Below are 20,114 nucleotides of genomic sequence, written 5' to 3' on the forward strand. Positions count from 1 at the left end.
AAGTACCTTTTACCAATTATAGAGGGTTTAAGTGGTACCGGTGGTACAGCTTGGCAAATAAAAGGTGAATTGATCACATTGCGTGACGGAGGACGATATCACAATAAATTAAATCTCCACAATATGATTATTGCAAGTGTTTTTTACCACGATAAACGATAATATCGTGTATTGTCCCATCCCTAGGCTCAAATGCCGAATAAATAATGGGCATTGATATGAAAAGGGTTGAAAACCACTGTTTCAAGTTGCCAGGTCAGTATAGAAAGGCCTCTGCTATGTTGTACACATTCCTGTGCCAGTGGTTCATCCACCATACACATACTCGGTATGCTGCCTCTCCAACAGTTTATGTATTAACTATACACCATTAAGATGTAGACTAACAACACGTCAATTAGCATACACACTCAATCACCTAGCAACGACACAACATAACAGACCATAATGTACTGGTGTCTATGTTCGTGAAAAACATCAGTTATGACAAATGTTTCTCCGCAAAGCAGTTATGAATAATTAATTGGATTTTTGTACACAATGATAATTGGGTATTTGTTTCTCTTTGATCTTTCTGTAAAAGCTGATGTTTGAGTATCTCGTCTCCCTCTTGCTGCCTCATTTCTCACCAATTAACCACCAAGCCAAGTACAGTACATCATGTTTGGAGTCTTTCAAAATAGCAACCCGGCCCACTCTAATAATTGATCATTAACCACTTAGGGCCCGTTTTATATTCTGGAAATTAAAAAATAGCCGATCTACAAGCTCAAACACCCCAGTTATTGCATTCATTCATTCATTTCATGACATTAATGTTAGGAAATGCGGGTTGGAATATCATCGCTTGTCGGGTAGTAACCTTGTACCGTAAGCCCAAAACTGTTGCTTTTCAGGAAAGGCACATAAGAACAGTGTTCCAATGGAGCCAATGTGGTTATTATTTAGTCACACATTAGCCTCCCCTAACACAGGCTGATTTTGGTCTAGAGGGGGCTGAACACAGCCGGTGGATCCTATTGGTTCACGATCTGTGCCATGGCCGGCCTCCCACTTCCTATGCCAGAAATTGCAGCAGGTTACCCCAGGCTTTTATTTTTCTTCCTATCCCCAAAATAAAAGCCTGGGTTTCCAAGGCTAGTCACACATTGGTTCAATATTTACAAAACACAGACAGACACACTTAAACCCTTTGACTTTCAAAATAGAGAAAATAGCCAATATACAAGCTCACAACACGTGAGCTTGTAGATCTTCTACTTCTGTGCAACAATCTTGTATGACAAAGCATGGCATTAATTTACCAAAGAAAAGTAAAAAATAAAAATCCAAAAATCCAATCCAAAGAGGGCCTTTGCAGTTATTTAACAGTGTGGTGTTTAGTGAATTCCATTATGCCATCTGCTTGTGGTGGATCCAGTTGGGTCCACCAGTAGCTTTCAGTTGAGTTGGATCGGGACCATGCATAATGCAAGCTGTTTCCCCCCATTTCATCAGAGATTTAGGTCTGTGTCAGAGTTTTTCTAAATGCTGAAATCACATCTGAAAAAGGTGATTTGTGATGTAGACTGTGATCTCTCTGACCTATAAACCAGTTTTATAAAGTTATCAAAACTTCTGACTGCTTTTCACCAGGGATCTGCTGAAAATAGAAGGCAGTGGTACGTGGACGCTGGAACTGAACCAGAATGCTGAGTGTAATACTGCAACGTAGGAGTGGGTCAAACCCGGTGGATGCTTTGGAGTAGCATTGATGTCCAGTCCATATGCTGCTATTCAACCACCTTCATGATCATCCACTAAACTATAGTAATAGTCAGACTCGGGAGCAATTTGTCAAATAATTGACTTAGTTCATTTAATCAACATCTGTAAAATAGTGTATAACGCCTGCTATCTTTTCAGGCTGAACATTCAAATAATGTCTCAATAACTACTAGGGAGGACTATTAGTGAAAGCTATAGACTGGAAGGATTAAACGTTTATATATCTATAATTTATGAGGGAAAGGGCATAAAATGGTTCTTCAGTAGGTCGTGGTACTTCATTGAACCATTGAAAGCCTTTGAAAGAACCATTTAAGAAGCATTATTCTTCTGTGTGGACCTTCCTTAGCCCGTGTTGTATGAAATGAATCCTTGAAAGAAATGAGAGTGAATTCCATGCGACTTATTGGACACTGTGAAGAGTACAAGAATTTGTTTTCCCCAGGCTGCTGTAACAGACAGCAATTTCAAAACAACTGCAACCAATGTGGTGAGAAGGCTCGCTGGCTGCCAGACAGCAGAGATGATCTTTTATCAACTTGCTGTTTATCCAAGTTGTGCTCTGGACACAAACATATCACGTTGCTATCATCATTCACACCCCACTGTGCATCCCATATCATGCATCCTCTCATCACACCCCACTGTGCCTTCACCTGCATCCCAGCATGATGCTTCCAACAGGAACAACGGTAAGTGTAACACACGCCAAGGAGAAGACAAATCATCACACATGTCAAAAATTAGCAGCAACAAGCACCAGCACTGCAGTGACTCGCTCTCTCTCTTCAGACTGGGCTGTCAAAATGACACACCTTCTTGCATCTCCTGCCATAGAGAAGATACAGTAGCTGGATGGAGGAAGGACAGGAGTACTACACAATAGGGCTGGACAATTTACCCAATATTATATACCGTATATCAGGGGTCTTCAATGTTTTCAGGCCAAGGACCCCTTCGCTGAGAGAGATATGAAGCAGGGACCCCCTCTACATATTGTATACATGTGTGATGGAGATTCTCATCGATTTCATAGATAGAATTGACTTGTTTGACACTTAACCACTTAAAAGGATTTGGTGGACCCCCTGTAGTAACTCTAAGGACCGCCTAGGGGTCCCGGACCCCCTATTGAAGACCCCTGCTGTATATATTGAAATTGAAATGTAGAACCTCTTACAGACATAATCTTTCTAATGTAGGCCTAGGTTAATTGAATATTTGAGAGGTATATTATTTTATATTTTTTCTTATATAAACAAATCGACCAAAAAGGATTTCTAATAGATATTTTATAATCAATAATAACTAGTCCATTCTCTCTCCAACTGCATTCAGACATTGAATGCGTCAATCTGCCTGCTAGTGCTATGAAGATATCCCCCCCCACCCCCCCACCCCCCCCGCGCATAAAACACAGTGAGAACCATGCAGAACAGACAGTTATGACTGACTTATTATATAGAAGGATATATAATAATAATAATAATAATAATAATAATTTAGTCAAGTTGATCCCACAGGGGAAATATAGTTTTCATCTTCACCCAGGGGATTGCTGCCCAAGTGGTCAGATTGAGTGCTGGGGGAGCAGTTGGGGGTTAAAGCCATACTGTGTAAGTTGCTCAACTGGTGGTCTGTAGCAGTATAGCAAACCGCGGTCGCGTTTGCTTTTTTCGTCCGTTTTTCGCTCGCGGACCGGGCCGTCAGACCACCGCGTCCGCCTCGCCTCGCCGAGACGCTTTCAATGAGGTCTCCCGTGTCCTTCTACGAGCAGCGGTTTGAGAGTTACATGCTAGACTCCTCCAGTGTAAACACTGCAGTGTACTTCCTGAAGGCGTGTTTCCTAAACCCACCAGAGAGCCCGGCAGTGTATGTTCTGCGCTGTGATTGGCCGGCAGTGTATAACCCTCGCTGTGATTGGCCGGTAGTGTGATGACGCAATTTTTGCGCGAAAACCGGTCCCGGGCAGGGATCATAGAAAACATATAAAGAGAAGGTTTTAGAAGCTGAAAATAACGGAGTGGGGGTTCTAAAACTTCAGCGATTTAACAGCTAGGACCATTTTAAGATTTGTTTTATAAAAAAAGTTACATGGTACAACTTTAAGTGTCTCAGGGACACCTCAACACACAGCTGGGGGGGGGGGGGGGGGACTGAATCAGGAACCTCCTGCTTTCCAGGCGGCTGCTTTACCCTTTCAGCCATGACCGCCCCCGATGGACAGAATCAATTAGTCTGATTAACCAATAACCACTTATATACGTTGTACAATTATGGCACGCAAGAATAGCCAATCTACAAGCTCACAACACGATGCACTATGGGCTTATATATATATATATATATATATATATATATATATATATATATATATATATATTTAAGTTGTGAAATAATGGTGCTATTGATTTGAAGAGATATCAGCCAGCCCTCGAGGACTCGACACAGCGCTGCTGGCTTCCTTCCCATGGTCCACTCTGTTTATAACATGCAGGCCACTCTGCAACCATATGCTGCTGACAGTAGGGGCTCGCTCATTACTTCCCCTCTCTGTAGCCGCTGGTGACAGCACCAGGCCTTTTCCATGTAGAACAAAGGTTGCAGATCGATGCATTAGCCCAGTGCTTCTGGTCATTAACTCCTACATGACCGGATGTGCTTGACCTCCGAGGTCTTTATGAGCAATAAACACATGGACGCTCAAAGCCCCTCCCCTACGGCAGCAGGGACGTGCAGAGAATGTTACAGAGGGAGGGGCTGAAATTTCTGAAAGGGCCATTTGGTGAAAATATTGAAAATAGCCGACCTCCAAGCTCACAACGCGTCGCAGTGGAGGTCGGCTATTTTCGGTGCTTGATACCACACTGAACTAAGCATAATCACAGTGATCAAGTCAATACTGGAGATGTGGCGTAACGGCATGGATTTCTACAAATGAGGGCAATTCTTTCAACATAAGATGCTGCGTGCAAGTTCAGGAGAGTTTTGACAATGACATTCTCTTGAATGCTGCCTTCAGGTATATGGCATGGAAAGAGGGCATTTGCATTTCTTTCGCCATAGTAAAAAAAGCATTCATGGTGTGGGGAGGGCATTTTTTACAAAAGGGCAGGGGCTCTAGCCCCCTTTGATGTCCATGTGTGCACGTGCCTGTACGGCAGTACTCCTGTAGCTCTATATGCAACATCACACATCATGTCACTAGACAAACAACAAGACTATTAATTACTATTGTATGCCAACGCAAATGCCAATTAATTGTCAGAATGTGCAAATGGGCTGGCTGATATGGACAAATCAAAAGACAATATGTTTGATCAAATACCTCAATAGCGAAAATAAACAATCTACAAGCTCACAGCTCGATGCATCTCGACCTGTTGTGACCTTGAAGACTGGAGGCGCTTTTTTTAAATTAAATTAGGCTTAAGTGATTGAACCAGGAAAAGAAAACAATTATGGCATATTATATTATTATATTACAATATCCAAAATCACAATATCGTTACAATATCGATATATTTCCCAGCCCTAGGAGCAACCATGTTGCCAGAATTCCCATAGTTCTCTCTAATTGTGCACCATAATTCCTGAGCAGCAGACTGTTAGCTATTTCAACAGAACGCTCATCTAGATTCTAAGATTGTCCTCCGTTTCTAGCACAAAGGCAAAATGTGTTCACAGTTCATTATGACTCTACTAAACATCTCGTTGGAGAGTGATTCATGGAACAAACATACTGCACATTACAGGGAATCAAACAACGGTGTTGTGTGAAAGAGCTTGATTGTTAAATCACAATGCTGCTTTCTCCATGCGGTCTGATCTAACTGATAATTGGACAACGGCACAATTGAAATAGTAAAACAGCAACGTTTGTCAATCACGCGGCTTCGATAGAGAGAGAGAGAGACCGAGGGAGATTGGAGACAGAGACAGACAGATGAAGAGAGAGACAGAGGGAGAGAGTAGGGGTGGGCGATATGGCGATAATTATCGTCTCGGCGATGCAGCTTTGCCACGATAGGCCATTTCAGAATATCGTTTCTCTCGTGATACAAACAGTCATTTAGAAAAGGCTCTGGATATACAGCGAGTGCACGTTCCATGAGTCGCAGCTCTATTGCTTAATTTATACTTCTATAGTACGGTGGTGTAATTCGCCAAAAAGAACAGATCTACAAGCTATAACGTGTCGCGGCTCAACGTGTCATATAGTTTGAGGATCTGTCCCCTGCTTTCACGGCCCCTCCCCCGTGCAGCACGCAGACAGGCTACAGAGTGTCTACAGCACTGACTGAGTTGTGATTGTGTGCAGGAGCACGGCACAGTGGTCCACGATTTAGTTTCACTTTCACGGGACTTAAAGCAGTGATGCAGCTTGGCCTGCATTCTTTGAAGCATATTTTTCATAATGGATGCATTAAACTAACAGGACGCAAACTACTTATCCGTCCTGCTATCGCTATCAGCCATCTCACTGCTTGCAAAGCTGAACTGTGCTGGAGTCTCATCCATAGCTGTGTGTTCTGGCAGTATTGATGAGATGATTTAGATCACCTTGTAAATCCATGCTTCTGTTTTTATTAACTATAAACAAGTAGCTATTTGTAAAGTGCTTATGTTTTCACCATTGATGCATGCGTGTGTCGTCGCGAATCGCGGTGAAATCATCGCGTCTATTTTGCGTATATTACATAATTGGCTTAGTTATAAAAACCATGCCATTATTGTTAGTAGAAAAGCGAAAAGCTAGGATGATAATGAGTGAGTAATTCTCTAAAAATAAAGCTTGTATCATAACAAACCTCCTGACTTTGGTTGGTCATAAGGTAATTTGTTTTCCCTCAAGTTTCAATGGTAAGGCATGGGTTGTTGTCAACCTGTGGGTCGAGACCCCCAGAGAGGTCCCGCCAAATTGTTTTGAATATAGCCGATCTACAAGCTCACAACACTCAAAAAACATTTCAAGGGAACCCATAAAACATTTCTGGGACCCATTTGAATGACCTGAACCATCATCACACCAACTAGTAAATATTTTGAGGTAAAAAATGATAATTGTTTAATCAAAAATCTGAATGTTATCATTAAAAAAACCATAGATTAGGCTATCTATCTTTCTATCTGCAGCATAAAAATGAATAGATTATCTATAGAATATCTGTGTGGGTCTAATAAACCAACCATAAGGTAATTTGTTTTCCCTCAAGTTTCAATGGTAAGGCATGGGTTGTTGTCAACCTGTGGGTCGAGACCCCCAGAGAGGTCCCGCCAAATTGTTTTGAATATAGCCGATCTACAAGCTCACAACACTCAAAAAACATTTTAAGGGAACCCATAAAACATTTCTGGGACCCATTTGAATGACCTGAACCATCATCACACCAACTAGTAAATATTTTGAGGTAAAAAATGATAATTGTTTAATCAAAAATCTGAATGTTATCATTAAAAAAATCATAGATTAGGCTATCTATCTTTCTATCTGCAGCATACAAATGAATAGATTATCTATAGAATATATGTGTGGGTCTAATAATCATAATAAACCTAAAAACTCGCATAAAACAGTATCGTGATAATATCGTGTATCGTGATACTGCATGAAGCATATCGTGATAATGCTTTTATCCAGTATCGCCCACCCCTAGGAGAGAGTGAGAAGAGAGACTAATTCTGGGCCATCTATACTATAATTTTGCGAATGTCTGTCTGTCTGTCTCAGCGTTTCTCCTCAGTGGCTGGAGCAATTGATCTGAAATCGCATCACAATTAGCATATGAACACACCTGACATAACTGTGAAGCCCGTTTGTCACTTTCACAAATCGTATGCTGTATATTTGCATTTTTATGGTGTATCTACTATCTATTCTGCATCTAGCTTGAGGCTAATCTATTCTGCATCTAGCATGAGGCAACATGCTTAACCAGCTCTCTCTCTGTGTGTGTGTGTGTGTGTGTGTGTGTGTGTGTGTGTGTGTGTGTGTGTGTGTGTGTGTGTGTGTGTGCAGGCAGGCGGGTGTGTGTGCGGGTGGGCGGGCGGGGGGGGGGGGGGGGGGGGGGGGAGCCATTAAACGCAACGGGTATTTCTTACATTGATGCTCCTACATATTATCATGCAAGCACCAGTTAAAGTTACTTTCCATCCCTCATATACTGTATGTACAGTGCACATCCCATAACCCACACACTGCACATCATTTTGGAGCTCATATCTTTGAACGGGTAAGGGCTAGTTATAATAATGGATGGATAAACACGTTTTTCCAGAAAGGTCACCGTTGTTGTTTGGTGATAGGATGGAAAATGCTCTCTTGGTTTGTTGTTTTGTTTCAGTCAAGCTAAGGTTTAATGAACTATCAGAGCTGCCGTGGGCAACAGCTTGCATGCCAACTGTTCACCACTTTGACCCTGATCTTTACTTAGTAAAAGGGACCTAAGTTGGCGCTGTACTTGGTGCGTTCTTTTTCCCCCCAACAAAACCTCTTTGCCGAAAATAGATGATCTTCAAGCTCATAACACATCGCTATGTAATTTATAGATAGATGGACTACTTTCAGTCTGTGCAACGACATCGTGCTGAAAATGCAAAGAGAGTAAAGCGGATGTCCGCCTCTCCCCTGCTTCCGTTTCGCCTTTGCATTCGCATACATTTGTCTTAACTGTAAATCAAATTAGTCAAAGCATATCGTTGGTGTCGCTATTGTTTTTCTTTATTTTTAATTACAATTGTGCAAGTAGAAGATCTATAGATCTGCTATTTTCTCTACTTTGTGCTACACTTGTATGATGAAGCATTAATCTAAAAAAATACAAAAAAAGCATTTTGAAATATGGAGATACAAGGAACGAACAGAAGACTGCTTGTGTTCCGAGCTTTCAGACGGTGTTACAGACTATGTAGCATTCAGAGATTGTGGAATAATTGGCTTGAGAGACTAAGGCTCAAGTGGTTAAAGTGAGACTGGAGATTACATAACAACACTACCAAACAGGTGAATCAGCAAGATGACAACGCCAGCACATTGAGGATCAGTCAGATAACAAACCTCATGTTTACAGAATGGATTTCACTTTTTGGGCATTTGTTCTAAAATGTGTATTATGGATTATTAGAAGGTAAAGGTAAATGTGTACAGATACGTCAAGCAGCCCAAGGCAACCCAAGGCAGCCCAAATGACTCTGTCCAAAGACTGAGTTTACTTGGAAACACCTTAAAAGGATGGCTCATGTGCAAATTGCAATATCATACTACATTTACAAACAATAATCATTTAGGTGCCATAGCAAAGTGCTCAGTCTCTGGTGAGTGGCCACACACACACACACACACACACACACACACACACACACACACACACACACACACACACACACACACACACACACACACACACACACACACACACACACACACACACACACACACACACACACACACACACACACACACACACACACACACACACACACACACACCACCCACCCTCAGGAGGACTTTACAGTGCACAGTCCCAGACTGCAGCCTATAGCATTAGTCATACATCTTTTGGTGATGACACGCCAAGGCCAGGACAGGTGGGTTGTGGTGGTCTTCAGCACAATTTACTTTTACCCATAAAACTGTCACAAAAATTGTACAGCAGACATTTCATCCACCTCTGACTTCATCTCTGCCTCATCTCATTTTATATAAGCGGTTTTCAAAGTGGGGTCCGAGGCGGTTCCCCTAGGGGTCCTTGAGGGGTTTGCAAAATCAGTTAGTATAGCATCAGAAATCAGTTTAACCCTATATACTGTACATCACAAGCTCAAAGCGTTGCGATGTGATGCATTGTGAGCTTGTAGAGCTTGGCCTAATGTACCCAAGACGATCACCCTCACACACACTCACACAAACACAATAAATTTGCCTGTGATTAATCGATGATCAGGGTATACTGCCATCAATTATCCTGGACACAAACTTGGCTTGTAAATATAAAGTCTGTATTATTGAAGAATTATATTGGAACTCAATTCTGTCAATTCAAATTCGAGAGGAAAAAAAGAGAATATATATATATAGAGAGAATATATATATAGACCTATATAATATATATATATATATATATATATATATATATATATATATATATATATATATATATATATATATATGTCACCGGATATAAGAGAACCAGCACATTCGAGACGCGGAGCACTCGTGATGCGGCACGGGGCGGAGCAAGCGGTCGCCACAACAACGTATTCCAGGCGGTGCGCCGCTCTATTGTCCACGACACTGCGAGCGGCTACCGAAGCCCCCCTGTATCCACGAAGCCCAAACGAGTTACGAGGCCCCCCTGGGTCCACGAAGCCCCAAGCGGCGCGAAGGCCAGCGGACCTTGGTCCTGCTCTTCGCCCCCGAGCGCCGCAGGCGCGAGTGGCCGCGAAGAGCGGGCCAGGGCCGCGCGGCCGGCGGAGCGCCGCGCGAGTTACGAAGCCGTGGTGAATGCAATCGTTATATTTATGCCCAGGCCGTAAGGCCTGGGCAAGCGCACGTTAAACGCCCTGTCCAAGTGACTACAATGGAGCTAATGGCTAGGCTAGGCTAGGCTAGGCTAGGCTAGGCTAGGCTAGGCTAGGCTAGTAAATAAAGAGTAAACACTTCCGGTCTGCGGCGAGTTCAAAGCGTGACGTAACTCTCTTATCCATTGGCTGACGTCGCCATCTGGTGGTGATTAGTGTGTGGTGAACGTCAAAACGAGTGCTCCATGACAACTTTTCCTGGTTTCTTGAACATACTGTAACATATATATACACACACACACACACACACACACACACACACACACACACACACACACACACACACACACACACACACACACACACACACACACACACACACACACACACACACACACACACACACACACACACACACACACACACGTATATCAACATTAATGACATTCAAAATTAATGAATAGAGGAGTAGGGGATTCATAATTCATGTGTCAGAGCAACAACAAATCACTGACCGCTGTGAATTAATTAGACAAATGGAAGCCAGTGTGTGAGGGTTTCTATGGAAGGGGTGTGGCATCAAGCATGTACTGATACAGAGTAGCCATTTAGGAAGGCAAGCACCCATTAGTTTAGTTACAATGTAGCAGCATTGCCAGCTAATGTAGACAGTTACATGTAGCCTTTTGCATTGAATGGTAGTGATAATAAGCCGTAGTGCGTGTGAATAGACACCATGTGCATGCATGCACTCAATCGTTGAAGACTGTTATCAGAGTCGCTCGGTCCGTTTCTTTTCGGCGAGCGACACCGGCGTACGACGGGGTATATGAGGCTTGAGTCTTGACATGACAGAGAAAACTGTTAAATGTGGACCCTTAATTTCTCACAGTACACACCAGGTGGGAAAGCTCTACTACTAGCACGTTTATTTATTAAGTCTCTAGACCGTTACAATTCTCCTCAGTCACATTTGCACCCTTCTTTACTCAACTACAGAATGAGGGTTTAAAATCTCACCCACAAACACACGCAAATGTTTGGCAACACAGATACGAAAACCCTCAACAGACAACAGGCATGTTAACAAATGCATGTGCATCCCACCCGTGTGTGTGTGTGTGTGTGTGTGTGTGTGTGTGCACGCGTGCGTGTCAGTTCTTCTGTTCGTTTACAAAAAATGTGTAAGTAACTCTGAGTCAGCTTGAGCCAAAAAAAGACACATTATTTGTGATTCATTCAAAAACACCCCTGCGGCTGTCACATACACGCACGCAAACACGCACGAATACACACACGCTGTGGCCAAACCAACATGCACTGTTAATTCCAAAGCCCGGTGGGACCGACGGACCGTGGGACACATCATGCATGCATGCTTGTTGCAGCCAGCATGGACATGGATCCGTCCAGCGATATTTTGACCCTGGGGGTTCCTTGAGGTTGAGGGGGGTTCCAAATGGACCCTTCACAGTTACACACAGGGCAACTGTTTAGCGTGTGTAAATGGGTCCATTTGGTTCCATTTATACGCTCTGAAGAATGACAAGGAGGGCATACAGACAGAAGAAGGCTGCTGGTGTGTTTGATAGTGACCTGCGGACGGCTATGAGGATAAATGGGATTAATAATAATATACCATGGCGTGTGAGCCTTCCTTACCCCGGTCGGTCGGTCCGGTCCCCGGTTCGGTTCGATCACTGGCTCATCCTAACCGTTCCAGCCCCGTTAGAAGATGCACAGTCCAGCTTCTCACAAGCACAATTATATGATATCCTCCTCCTGCTGCTTAAACACTATCTCCAAGTGGTCAAACACACAGCGCAGAGGAGCTGCTGCCTGCTGCTGTGTGTGTGTGTGTGTGTGTGTGTGTGTGTGTCTGACTGTGTGTGCGTGAACGCGTGTGTGTGTGAGAGATTGTGTGTGTGTGAATGGGGAGGGAAGGAGGAAGGGAGGGGGGGGGGCATAATCCTGCGAGAGGGGAAAAGAGGAACTGCGTCATAATTGATGGACTCGGTGCCAGTTGTAGTCCATTAGGGATGTGGTGGACTACAACTGGAGGAATGAATAAATAACCAAAGAAATAAGTGAACTAATAATAGGCCTATAGACTATAAATAAAAATGAATATAGGCTATCAAGTAATGAAGAAAAATAATACATAGGCAACGGCCTATGTATTATTTATATTATTATATTTATATTTTCACTTTATTTATGTAGGCCTAGGACCAGTTCATGTGCAGTGGCTGGAGGTGGTCTATACTCTTCCATTGAAACAATTTAGACCAGGGGTCTTCAACAGGGGGTCCGGGACCCCTAGGGGGTCCTCAGAGTTACTACAGGGGGTCCTCCAAATCTTTGTGTGACTTATTTTTCTCCTTTTTTATATTAACCACTTGAACACCACTTGAACCCTAGTGTCCATATTCTGAGAATTTCTGCCAAAAATAGCAGATCTACAAGCTCACATATGCCTCGCGTTGCGAGGCGTTGTGAGCTTGTAGATCGGCTATTTTCAGCAAAGAGGTTTTGTGTAGATGGGAAAAATAGCACACTAAGTACAGAGTGAAAGGTCAAGTTTAGGTTTAATTATTGACGGTTCAAGTGGTTAAATATCTGAACACACAAATTGACATGAATCCAAAATACACTGATTGTGTTGATTAAACTGTATGGAATCTATGAACAGGTTGTGGGGGTCCCTGCTTCATCTCTCTCAGTCTCAACTAAGGGGTCCTCTGCCTGAAAACGTTGAAGACCCCTGGTTTAGACCCTTGTGTCAGGTAGTTATTTGGGATATTTAGTCATACTGTATTTAGAATGAGATACCGGTATGTGAAACCTGAAGCTCATCATAAGTCTTTATCTCTCCATTTTATACAGGTGGGAACTGTCAACCTTGAACTAAATAAGAGATATTAGCTGTGTGTGCTTGTTTAAATGTTTATTTTTGACGTTGAGGGTGTGGGTGGTCAGGTTAAATATAAAAGGAAAGGCAGGGTGTCCCTGACTGTAAAATGGATCCTTTTAGTCCTTGTTGTCAGGGCAGAGTTGGGAGAAATGTGAAGCTCAGAGACCCCCCCCCCCCCCCCCCAAACACACACACACACACACACACACACACACACACACACACACACACACACACACACACACAGACAGACAGACAGACAGACAGACAGACAGACAGACAGACAGACAGACAGACAGACAGACAGACAGACAGACAGACAGACAGACAGACACACACACACACACACACACACACACACACACACACACACACACACACACACACACACACACACACACACACACACAATCTTTGCAGAATTCCAGACATTCTGATGTGAACACTTGGCGACCGTCACTGAGCTTGTGCACCTTGCTTGTTTGGACCCCTGGGGTCCACCACTCTGCTAGGACCAGTGGTTCTCAAACAACTCTTAATAAACAAGATAATTTTCAAGATAAGACTCAATATGGAAGAAATCTTCATAATTTCAGAGCCCCATACATTCCTTTTTCAAAAGTGGACTATACTTATCTCCTATACAAATTGTTGTGTCCTTTCAACACGCAGTAAAGAGTTCATTTAACTCTGAAGAGAGTAGCCTACAAATGGAACAAACCAAACAACCAAATGGACTTGTAGGGTCCATTTTGTACTTTCTTTTGGTTCAAGCTGACCAGAGATGAATGTCTGTTGTGTTTGTTTTGATGAGGTAGGCTTAGCACTGACATAAACTATTACTGAATTGAAGTTTCAAATGAGCTTGTGATCATTTTAAGATTATAGATTTAAATCCAGAGTGTCTGTTTGGTGTGATTTTATATGGCATTTAGTTCTGTCACTGAACATATAGAAATAAACAAATGATACCACCTTGTGGCTAAAAACATCTAATACAACTCGCTACATACTGTAAATCAGCATGATTTTGAGAATTCTTACATTATTATACCCCAACTAGAAATACTGTTCCTACGAAACAGTGTGGGCTTGCATGGAACAACATGTATGGACATAAATCTCTTTTTCTTCTACATTCAATCCCTCAGATCCCCTATCTAAAGATTTGGGGGAACATACTACAAAAGATTTCATGTGGGTGTTGTTGTTATTTAGATCAGGTCTCAACTTGTTGGTGGTGATGTTTTTTGAGGAGAATAACCTTGACCTATAAAGCTTTGGTATAACATACCCCAAAATAAATATTATCCATTACATGTTGGATAATATAACAACTACAAAAGACAAATAGTTTTTTCTAAAATGTGCAACGGCCAGCGGTCTGGGCACCTAGGCTCCAATCAATGTAGCCTAGTGCAGGGGTCTTCAACAGGAGGTCCGGGACCCCTAGGGGGTCCTCAGAGTTACTACAGGGGGGCCGCCAAATCTTTGTGTGACTTCTTTTTCTCCTTTTTGCCAGACCCATGAAATGGGTAGGCCTACATAAGCAAATGTCGGTCTGTCCGGGTTTTCTATATAAAGGGTATATATGATGATGACATGATGATGACATGCCTACAAAAGGCATGATGTCATAAATGATGATGACAGACAGGGGGTTGGTAGAACCGGGGTCTGGCACAACCAGGTTGACCGCCAGACCCAGAGGGTCGGCCTACATAAGGCTTTGTCTGTCTGTCCTGTCACACAGACCACTCAGCTGGTGGGACAGACAGCCTATAAAGGGACAGACAGCCTATAAATGTACCATTAAATTTATAGGCCCAGAGGGTTGGCAGAACCGGGGTCTGGCACAACCAGGTTGACCTGGTCTAGTTTATATTAACCTAGTGTCATTATTCTGAGGCGTTGTGAGCTTGTAGCTATTTATGGCAAAGAGCTTTGGTGTAGAGGGGAAAAAGAGCAGACTACAGAGTGAAAGGTCAAGTTTATTAAGTATTGACGGTTCAAGTGGTTAAATATCTGAAAACACAAATTGACATGAATCCAAAATACACTGATGATCGATCATGCAGTCAAACAATGAAACATATGGAATCTATGAAAAGGTTGTGGGGGTCCCTGCTTCATCTCTCTCTCAACTAAGGGGTCCTTGGTCTGAAAACTCGGAAGACCCCTAGCCTAGTGCATCGTGGCCCCATCGAGTCCCTTCCCCAGCGATCTTTATTCCATGTCTCGCCCCATCTATATCCCTTTTTCCTGTCCATCTCCACTATACCTATAAATAAAGGCTGAAAAGCCCCCAAAAATACAGTAAAAAAAGAAAGAAAAAAGATACGTTTAATGGGGGAAATGGCTTCGGGGCAAAACAAGCCTGAATGTTAATACCAACCATCTCAGTCTCCATTAACCGGTTCTCTCAGGTGTCCTTAACGGGGTAGCGGGGGGTCCTCAAAAAAATTGAAATCAGTTAACCCATTTTAGTCCTAGTTTATACTTCCGCTATTTGAAAATAGCCAAGCTATGAGGTTGTAGATCTGCGATTCACTATCTGGAACACTCAGCTGCCTGTTGGTGCCAGGATAACTGTATGTCCCTGAATGATACAAAGAGGAGGAGGATCATGGACTTCTGTATACAGGCAGAGGTCCTTAGACCAGACCACATCAATGCAACTCCAGTAGATTGACAGGAGAGAGATGGGGAGTGACACACAGCAAAGGTCGCCGGGAACGGGATTTCGAACCCACGACACGCTGTCAGGCAGGCATTGCAACCTTGGGTGCCCGGATCACCACATCCGCAGCCCGGGCCATCCAGTGTTCCGTCCGTCTGTCCGTCCGTCCGTCAATCCGTCCGTCATGTCACACTTTTGCCCCTACTCTTATCTCCACCGTTGGCCCTATCGATGCCAAACTTTGCACACACACCCCTTGGATGGCAAATCACAACCTCCAGCCCTGATTCCTCACATGACCCTCTTCTGGGACCACCATCAGGCTGATTTTTGCAAAACAATTTTTTGGACACTGCTCCTACAGATTCATGGATCTGTCCCATTTCCCATATTCCCTCCTGATTGGCTACGATTGCCTTCTAAAGTTTGTGTATGCGACGTGATGGTCGCTTATCTCCCGATTAGGGAGTCTTACTGGTTACTATTATTTCTATTCTTATTTTTATTACCATTATGTTGTGTTGCTAGCATTGTGTTGTTATGTTAACACTTTGACTTTCTTGATTTTCGATTCTGCAAACCGACTACCGGACATTTCCCAAGGTTCTGTGCTCGGCCTGCTTCAGTTTCACTGACCCTCACGCCTCATTGGCTAGCACGTCGATCTCAACAGAGACGTCTCCATTAGCAATCTTTTTTGTGTTTTCCTCATATCCAGGAGGCATGAAAGCCAATGCATAAGGATAAAGCTTGTGACACTCTGAGCGGTACGCCTCCGCCTGCTCCGTACAGTTGCCCAGCACACCGTTCCTAAGACTCTCCAGGACGTCTGTGCAGATTTGTATGGTTCTAATGTTAAGCGACTCATCTAGCGCAGTGGCCAGTTCAACAGCCTTCGTTTTCATCGATGAGTCCAGATACAGCATCATCTTTGCAGCAGCCAGTCTGTGTGGTATAGAGTCACAGTGCTTGGTGAGGAAGGCCTGGTTGAAACTCTTGGCGTTGCTTTCTCCAAATAGCCGTGCAATCTCCTGCTTAAGCACTGTCTCCACCACCTCTGGCAGGTCCCTGCTCTCCGACACTCCTTTGAAGAAGCGTACTAGACACTGGTGGAGCCATGGGTGGTCTGGATCCAAGGGCAAAGCTCTCTTCACTGACTGAAGCATTAACAGGAACTTCCTTTGCCTCAAGTAGATCTCAAAGGCCAGAAGGTGTGTGTCTATCTTGTCTTTGACCAGGTGCTTTAGAGGTGTCAGGAACTTGATAGCTTCTTCCAGTGGTTCTTCTACCCTGGCCAGTTTGTCAGGAACAAGTTCCTCCTTTATGCCTCCGATCTCATCGTCGTCGTCATCGTCCTTTTTCTTAATCTGTTTCTTCAGCTGCTTCTCTTTCTCAGCGTTCTTCTTGTCTTCCTCCAGCTTGGCCTTCTTCTGGGTTCGCCGCTGCTTGTGCCGTAGCTTTTTCAGCTCTGCGGCTGAGAGGTTGACTGTGTCTGCCTGCAGCTCCTTGTTATCGTCGGTGAGGAGGTTGTCGTGGAGAATCAGGTAGATGTTGATGGCGGTGTGGGCGGCCTTGCAGTAGAACGAATGCACGCGCAGAACATCCTCCAGCCTCAGGAGGTCTATGAACGAGCGCAACGTCATCTTCCGCATGCAGTGCTTATGGAAGTCAAGCTGGTCGTCTGTGATTTCCACAAAATGCCTCTCAACTTCATGGCATTTCTTGAGGGCCTCACCAAACTTGTTTGCGGACTTGTAGGCTAGCGCACATTCAGTCAGAAACCACATGCACTGTTTCTCGTTCAGGGACTCTGCAACTGATGCCCCCTCCTGGGTGAATTTAGAGCACATATCTTCTGCCTCTTTGATCATTCCGGCTTGCAGCATGTACTTGGCACATTTTGAGTTTGTGAATCTGTCAGCAGTGTCCAGGGACTGGGCCTCATCCATCCACTGTGCGGCCTCCCTGATGTTCCCAGCACGCTTGTATATCTTTGCTTTTACAACATAAAGCTCAATGAGGGTAGGCGTGTGCTCGATGGCTGTATTGATGTATTCAAGGGCCAGTGTCTGTTGACCAATCATGTTGTAATGCTGTGCCAGGAAGTACTGTACCCAGAGCAATGTAGTTGGTGGCTCCTCATCCTCACCCTCATCATTCTGGTTGTACCTTCTGCAGCATTTTAATGACGTTTCATAACCTACAACTAAGTCTTCAAGTATTGAAACCTTGTCTTTGTCAAGGTATAGTGATTTGAGAGTGGTGAAGACAGGTGGGCAGCCTTTACTGAAGTTCATCCTCAGATACCTGTCCAGGACCTCGCAGAACTTTTCACCAGAGAGAAAGTTTAGTGGCAGCCTACGAGGAACTAGAGCCCTTGGAAACTTCTCCCAGGCATCCTCATAGATCTTCTGTCTCTCCTCAACACTGCCAGGTTTTAAGGCCTTCTCCAGGCCATGGTAGTGGGTCCAGTTCTCTGGGTTCCTCTCCTGTAGGCGACGGTAGACCTCGGTAGCCTCCTCCAGATGCTCCAGCTTCAACAGAAGCTCTCCTCGCACCTCCTCCACAGTCAGTTTGTCACAGATCTGTTTTTCATAGCTGGTAAGATGCTCCAGGGCCTCCTTATACTGGCCCGCCTCCCTCAGCACCTGGTTCTGGTATAGCAGCAGTTCACTGTACTCATAGTCCTCCCTCTCTGGAGACACCTGCTGCGTTTTCCTAAACTCCTCAATAATCTTGGAAGCTGTTTCGTAGTCCTGCAGGAGGTGGTAGGCGATAGCGTAGCCTATCCAGGCGCCTCTCTGGGTTGGACACAGCTGAAGCAGCTGATATTGTGTGTCCCTGTAACCCTCCAGGTCTCTCACCCGGATCTGGAGCAGGGCGATATCGCGGAGGTACTGCACATTGTCCTTGTTGCAGTTGAGCGCATTGCGGTAACACTTGATGGCATCATCGTAGTTCTTGTTGGATCGGTGGAGCAGGGCGTACACATGCCAGCAGACGTGACTCCAGGAGGCGCTCAGGCCTCTCTTCACCAGCTCAGAGGCCTCCTCCTTCCTCCCCAGAAAATTCAGAGTTAAGCCCTTCATCGCCAGGGTCTCTCCATGGCCTGCAAACTGGGGTTTGGAGAGGATCTCTTTGCAGAACTTGAGTCCTTTTCTGTACTGTTTGTTGTCGTAACATTGCCTGACCTTCTTGAGGAGAGGCGGCTCTTTAGGTGGTAAGGTAGCTGTCGGCATTTTCACTGTAGATCAGCTCTCTCGGTGACATGGAGGTAAGGTTAATAGGACAGAATAATGTCAGCTTGGCGGTGTGATGTCAGACTTAGTTCTGACCTCACATTGTGATTGGTTGAGAGGCATTGCAAGTATTTCCAAATATAGAAACTCAAAGCACAATTTATTACTTGTTACCAGCAATGAGGGAGCTGCGTTCTTGATGACTAATTCTAGTGCTGATTATTTATTTCTAGGTAAACAATCCAGACTATAAATAGTAAGTCCATTGAGTTCAATAGTGGAGTGGTGCTAGCTTGGATGATTGGTCAAGCTTCACACGACAATTTGGCTATCCAGACAATAAATAGGCAACCACACTCGCAATTTCCCAGAATTGCATTCTTTCTAGTTGTTACCTGTCCTGTACCCTAACAAGAACCACTTCCAACTAGATCACGTGAATCTTTTGATTTGGGGGGACCTGTTTCTTTGACCCGTAACCCCGTCACATTAGCGGGCGACGGACAATTCGCTGCAGTGACATCACATTATAATGTCAGCCCGGAAGCCTATATTTGGAGAGACAGATACACAGATAGAACCCTATATTTGGAGAGACAGATACACAGATAGGCCTATCCTATTTCACATCATGCACTAGTCTTCAGGAATCTCCGCGCCAATGTTTGGAGATGGCTGAAGATATTGAGGATAGGCCCTGCTATGTAACAAAGAGATGAGATGATGGGGGAGGGGGGGCATCAAACACACTGGGTTATAAGTCTGGTATTGAGTGTTGCTGTCTTGAAGACTTTGACTCTGATCCCTCAATATTGTAAACTACCTGCTGGAGAAACTCCCATGCAGGAGCACACTGCTTGGGGTAATTTAAGTCAAACACGTAAAATATCTTAAAGGCTTTAAGACTTGAAGCACACATCAACTGCCACAAGCAGTGTGCTTTCAAGGAGTGCCTGACCTGCAAAGACCAAGAATGCCTGAGAGGAACATCTTT

At 44.1% G+C, this 20,114-nt stretch overlaps 2 protein-coding genes across 2 annotated transcripts in view; both read right to left on the bottom strand.

Annotated features, from left to right (window-relative positions):
• tln2a (talin 2a) overlaps window positions 1-12,148 on the bottom strand; it is a 235,189-nt gene extending 223,041 nt beyond the window's left edge. Inside the window, exon 1 of the mRNA XM_080730803.1 lies at window positions 11,950-12,148. The gene's annotated coding sequence lies outside the window, so the exon portion shown is untranslated. The remainder of the gene's footprint in view (window positions 1-11,949) is intronic.
• Window positions 12,149-16,519: 4,371 nt separating this feature from the next.
• LOC308288769 (N-alpha-acetyltransferase 15, NatA auxiliary subunit-like) lies at window positions 16,520-19,120 on the bottom strand (the record flags this gene model as incomplete). The annotated part of the gene is made up of 1 exon (XM_080730239.1): window positions 16,520-19,120. One exon carries the CDS (start codon window positions 19,118-19,120, stop codon window positions 16,520-16,522), a length of 2,601 nt encoding a protein of 866 aa, XP_080586365.1.
• Window positions 19,121-20,114: the final 994 nt, after the last annotated feature.

This window comes from Nannobrachium achirus (assembly GCF_963921795.1).
Source record: "Nannobrachium achirus genome assembly, chromosome: 7".
Classification (NCBI taxonomy): Eukaryota; Metazoa; Chordata; class Actinopteri; order Myctophiformes; family Myctophidae; genus Nannobrachium; species Nannobrachium achirus.